A 6,261-nucleotide genomic window follows, 5' to 3' on the forward strand; every position below is an offset into this window, starting at 1 on the left:
AAACGCAGGTGTACGGCGCGGCGTAGACGCGATCTCGCGGAGTTAGCCACGTGGCTACAGGTCGACGAGCGAAGCACGCGCGCGTCGGCCAAGCTCGTTCGACCACGCGTACGTAGCGACGGCCATTTTGGCCAAGTAGTATAAGAGAGTCACGACATAACCTATTGCCGCGGAGCAAAGGTTCGGCCACGGAAGGCAAACAAGAACGCCACCAGCGCACCTGGTGGCCAATGTTAAAAGTGAAATAAAGTGACTAGATTTTTGAAATTGAATCTCGCGAGTCATAATTAATTCGTTTTTGTTGTAAATTTCCTAGACTCCCTCTTTTCAGCACGTAGAGCAATATTGCAGAATTGTAAGGATTTTCGCGGAATTCGCGACAAAATCGAGATTTCCTCGGCCGATTCGAAAGGTGAGTCACTGGGGCCAACAGCTCGGCCCAAACTCGACGGAAGGCCCAGAACCCCCTCGGAGAAATCAGCGTGAGTACAAGAGGTCCCACATAATAAAATTCTTGTCGACGGCATTTGAGCTGAACCTTATTTGATAAGGCCAATTTGCAGCGTCGCAATAATAATTAATATAATATTAATTAATAATAATTAATATAATATTAATAAATAATAATTAATATAATATTAATTAATAATAATTAATATATTTGTTCCGTGAGAGGATAATTAAATTATTCGCTTAGCCAATTCTTTAACAAAAAAACTAATAACTTTATTAATGAAAAATTCTCGTCGGTAAATCGAGATTGCTAGTCGGCGTAAAAGCGAGTAACGCGCGACTGGGTCGAGAGCTAGATGAGCTTTCAAGGTCCAACTTCGACTAATTCGATCAAGCAGTTCGATCGAGCACTAAGGCAATAAGCACAAACATCATCTCTGTCCGTTAGTCTCCCATCAAGCACCCGGCACAGTCGCGCCCTACAAGCCAAAACTTAACAATAACTAAACATACCGCCCGCGTTGACCCAATGTAGCGGCAATAACATCACAAACCATAACAAGAATGAAAGTCCACAAAAGAGTTCACAAAAAAATGAAAATGTAAAAAACAAAATTATAAACAAATTAATACTACAAAAAAAGTAAAGCAACTCTAAACAATACAAACAGTTTTCCGACAAAGGGTTCGAAATTTCAAGAGCCTAAAATAATTCATTCGTTCGTCTCCTTTTCATTGAGCCGACAGTAATATTCCTCGGCTTGAGCATCAGTCGGCAGCTTAATCAATTTGACAATTGGTCTTGTAAAAGTTGAGCTTGCGGTCTTGATAGTCGCAACTCTGACCAATCCATCAGAACCCGGATGAACCTGCTCGACGCGTGCCAGCGGCCACGACGATGGCGAGCATAGATCATCCTTCAGCAGCACCATGTCACCTGGCTGCAAGCTCTCCCGTGCGGTCAGCCATTTGCTCCTCTGCTCCTCTGCGGGCAGCGGGCCCATCTGCTGCTCCAGTGCAGTAGCTCGAAAGCGAGCACAGCGAACGCAGTCCCCGAAAACGGCGGGAATGACGCGCGGGCCTCGCAAAATCCAAAACATGCGGCCCAGGTGTGAGCGCATAAGCTGCGGTCCGCCATAAAGGGTATCCCTATGAGCCTGTTCAATCAATCTCCTCACGATTAAACAACGTCCAGGTAGAATGATCGGGTGTTTTTCATCATATGTCAGTGGAGCGTTCTGCAAACGACCACCAACTCGCAATAGACCTCCAGTGCCAATGAAGGGGTGAAGTGCCCTCAACCGACTCCTCTTCGGCAGCTTTTCTCCAGCAGTGACCGCCTTGATATCGTCCCCGAAATGATGCGCTTGGATTCGCCGAAAACACATAAATTGAGCCTCTCTCCACTCGTCACCATCGGGCCCCGCGACCTCCGCTCGACCGACGACAGCCAGCCACCGGCGGCAGTAACAGAGCACTTTAACCATTTTGCTGAAGCTGGAAAATACGCTCAAATTCGGTAGGCAGCTGGTAACGGCCGGCGGAGGCGCCCGCCGTGCGACCATGACCTGTGCGCTTTCACTCGAGGGTACAACAGATGCTGGCCACGTTGCCTCCTCGTCGAGAAGCCAAGAAGGGCCATTCCACCAAAGTGGGAAAGCGGCCAATTCGAGCGGCGATAATCCTCTTGTCGCACAGTCAGCTGGATTATCCATCGTTCGTACATGCCTCCAGCAAGCGTCAGGCAGGCCAGTCTGAATGTCGCTGACTCGATTCGCCACGAACGTTGGCCACCTCGAAGGATGTCCTCGCAACCACTCAAGCACAACACTCGAGTCCGACCAACAGAAGATGCGAGCCGGTGGAAATCTGAGGCCGTCAAGCAGACTCTTGACCAGGCGGACAAGAAGAGCGGCCGCGCAGAGCTCCAACCTCGGCACCGTCTGTACTTTGGTCGGCGCTAATTTTGTCTTGGCTACAATAAGTTGACACGATTTTGACGGGATTACTGCGTATAACGCCGCAGCATACGCTCTCTTAGACGCGTCAGCGAACGCATGCAAGTGCCAAGTGCTTGACTCTGATGCGCCAAACCATCTAGGCACTCGGATATTGGTAACGTCGTCCAAGGTGGCGCAGAAATCAGTCCACCGTCGATCCAATGGCTCCGCAATCGACGCGTCCCAGTCCGTGCCGTCGATGCAAATATCCTGCAGCAGGATCTTGGCCACAATAAGCACCGGACATAGCCATCCCATAGGGTCGAATGTCCTTGCAATGTCGGATAATACCGTACGACGAGTGGCAGGCGACGTTGCGAGGACAGGCTTAAACTGAAAGGTAAAACAGTCCAGCCGAGGCAGCCACTTCAATCCAAGTGTAGACACCGCCTCATCTACCCTCAATGCAACCGCCTCCGGCTTGTTGTCGGTGAGATCCTCAACGATTTCCGTGTGCGATGCAGCCCACTTCGCTAGCCTCATGCCCGCTGACGCGAGCAGCGCGATGAGCTCATCTCTTCGGCGTATTGCCTCTCTCGCAGACCCGGCGCCAAAAAAAAGATCATCGACGTAGAGCTGGTGCTGTAGCACCTCCGATGCTTCCGGATAAGCGACCCGTCCGTCCTCCGCAAGCTGCTTCATCACGCGCAGGGCCAGGAAGGGAGCTGAAGCAGTCCCGTAAGTCACCGTCGTGCAGCGATAATCACGTATCGGCTCGTCAGGGCCAGCTCGCCAGAGCACACGCTGCCAGTCGACGTCGTCCTCGTGTACTCGTATCTGGCGGAACATCTTCTCGACGTCGGTCGTGCCTGCGAATTCGAAAAAACGCCAGTTGGACAGTACCACTGTAATATCCGCCTGCAGTTTTGGCCCCGCAAGCAGTTGGTCATTCAACGATATTCCGCCATTTGTCTTGCTCGACGCGTTGAACACCACTCGAATCTTGTTGGGGTTGTCCGGTCGAAAAACTCCATGATGAGGCAAATAGGAACTCGGTCGTTGAAGTTGCTGCGTCGGCACACATTCCATGTGCCCAAGCCTTATGTATTCATTCATAAACTCGGAATAAACGTCGCGCAGCCTCGAATCCTTTTGAAAACGGCGCTCCATCCTTAGCAGACAAGACTGAGCCGTGAACCTGGAGCCTCTCAGGTCGGCTCTGCGCGCGAATGGTAGACGCACCACAAATCGCCCGCTGCTGTCCCGACGATGCGTCTGCACGAACAGTTCCTCGCAGCGTCTCTCGTCCTCAGACAAATGCGGCCTGCTCGTAACGTTGTCGAGCTCCCATAACTTCGAGACGAGACTTGAGATTGACGGCTCAATTGATGCGTGAAACGCTCGCACAGCGCCTCCTCTGTCGGCCGTGTCCGGCAGCGTTGGCCCCGTCAATATCCATCCAAAGACCGTCTTCTGGGCCACGGGGGTTCCCGCAGTCCCCTTGATGACCCCGTTCAAAATAAGCTCCGGGAACACATCACCGCCGAGAACGAAATCCACACGCGCCGGCACTCCAAAGCGCGGATCGGCCAGCTCAAGACCCTGTATGTGCGGCCACGACTCAAATTTCACTCGATTGCTGGGCAAGAAATCCGTAAGCTCCGAAAGTATCAGGGCCGATGTCCGCAATGCAAATTCAGGCTTCTTGGGGGATCGCACCTGCAGGCACAGCTCGGTGCCGGCTTTCGATGACACAGCAGCGCCGAGACCAATGATCGACATCGAAGTGCGTCGCGTAGGCAAATTCAGCTGCGATGCCGCACGCCGAGTGATGAAGCTCCGCTCCGCCGCTGGGTCAATGAGTGCTCTGACCGACAGGAGCTGTCCGCCCGCGGTCACGAGGTGTACCATTGCGGTAGCCAACAAAATGTCGGAGCCAACTCGAGTCGTGAACACATTCACCGAGCTGCCTTGATCCTCTTCGACTGGAGCGCTGACGTTGCTCATGGCCCCTTCCTCGGCGCTGCTGCCGTTCCCGTGTCTCGGTCGTCCCGGCCTGTCGGTGTGAAGCTTCGTGTGATACTTATCCTGGCAAATGAGGCAGCGCGACGATGATGGGCACTTGTCAACGAGGTGCGACCTGTGCAGGCAGTTCAGGCACAGACGCCTCGCCTTGCACAGCTCGAGCCGCTGCTGCTGGGACATGCCTAGAAATTTGAAGCATCTATGAATCCAGTGGCTCTTCTGGCAGACGTCGCACAGGGGTCCCGAACGACCCGCAGGCGCGTCTTCAATTCGTGCGGTGTTGGCCGAGACACGTCGATGTCCGTAGCCCCGATCACGCAAGCCTTGGCTGCTCGTTGTCGCAAGCCCGGCTGACGGTCGCGCCTGCTCCAGCGACTGCACACGACGCTCGAGAAAAAGGACCAGGTCACCGTACTTCGGGAACTCGGAGGATTCCTCGCGTGAGATCTCCCACGACTCCCGCGAATTTGCGTCGAGCTTTCGAACGACGCAGTGGACAATCCAATTGTCATACTCGTGAACAGGGCACCGCAATTCCTGCAGCGAGCGAACCGCCTCCTCTGTCCTGTCGATCAGGTTGGTAAGCTCATCCGCGTTGCGCGACTTCACCAGTGGTAGCTGCATTAGACTTTCCAGGGCGTTATGTAAACGTATGCGCTGATTGTCATAGCGACGCACGAGCTTGTCCCATGCAACGTCAAAATTGGCTGCTGTGATTTCCATTCCTTTCAGTCGAAGCGCAGCCGGGCCCTGCACTGCATTGAGAAGGTGTTGCAGCTTGGCGACCTTTGGGATGGCCTCCTTATCTCGTACCAGGGACGAAAAACGTTGCTTGAAGCTCTCCCATTCTTCCTGTTTTCCGGTGAAGATAGGCAGAGCGAGAGCAGGCAACGGAACCACCGACTGTTCGCCGGAGCGCGCCACTCGGTCGCTTCCGGTCTGGGCAGCCGTTGGACCCTGCGGGGTCAAAGCCGTTATATGATCCAAGATGAGAGCCTTGGCGTCAGTGTAATTGTCTTCGGTGAGGCCATAACAGTCCTTGACGAAGTACTCTTGCTGACTGAGGTCGTCAGCATGACCCAGGAGTTCGTCGTGCCTCCCGATGAACGACTTCCAATAAACTTCGAGCAATTCGAGTCGAGCTCGGAAGTGCGACAAGGTTTGTCTTTGTGCTCCGACCTTACTGGTTGAGTTTTCATAAAAATTTATTATGTTCTTGGCCACGTCCAACTGAACCTTCAAAAGTGAGGCGGCCATCCTGTTACGATCTCCAAGGTGAAAAACCGTTGGTATGAAAATTCGTTGGCTTTTCTTGGCAGTTGAGAACCGTTCAAAAATGTAAACAAGACCGTGTGGTCAATCGTCTGTCGTTGCTGCGAGTTCACGGCCAGTCGATTACACACTCAAGCGTTACAGTGAAAGTAAATAAATAAACCACGCGCTCTGCTACCAATGTTCCGTGAGAGGATAATTGAATTATTCGCTTAGCCAATTCTTTAACAAAAAACTAATAACTTTATTAATGAAAAATTCTCGTCGGTAAATCGAGATTGCTAGTCGGCGTAAAAGCGAGTAACGCGCGACTGGGTCGAGAGCTAGATGAGCTTTCAAGGTCCAACTTCGACTGTTTCGATCAAGCAGTTCGATCGAGCACTGAGGCAATAAGCACAAACATCATCTCTGTCCGTTATTCTCCCATCAAGCACCCGGCACAGTCGCGCCCTACATGCCAAAACTTAACAATAACTAAACATCCCATCTTATAGGTTGTGGTGTCCGCAAATGGAACCTCCAATGTCCGCGGTCCACTAGCTAGCCGCGCAGACCTGCGGATCTGATCGTT

The 6,261-nt window shown here is 52.4% G+C and overlaps 1 protein-coding gene across 1 annotated transcript; it reads right to left on the reverse strand.

Moving 5' to 3' along the window:
• Window positions 1-1,166: 1,166 nt before the first annotated feature.
• On the reverse strand, window positions 1,167-5,675 carry LOC111694003. The gene has a single exon (XM_023460449.1). It carries the CDS (start codon window positions 5,673-5,675, stop codon window positions 1,167-1,169), a length of 4,509 nt encoding a protein of 1,502 aa, XP_023316217.1.
• Window positions 5,676-6,261: the final 586 nt, after the last annotated feature.

The sequence above is a fragment of the Trichogramma pretiosum genome, unplaced genomic scaffold (genome assembly GCF_000599845.2).
Source record: "Trichogramma pretiosum strain Unisexual culture from Peru unplaced genomic scaffold, Tpre_2.0 scaffold50, whole genome shotgun sequence".
Lineage (NCBI taxonomy): Eukaryota > Metazoa > Arthropoda > Insecta > Hymenoptera > Trichogrammatidae > Trichogramma > Trichogramma pretiosum.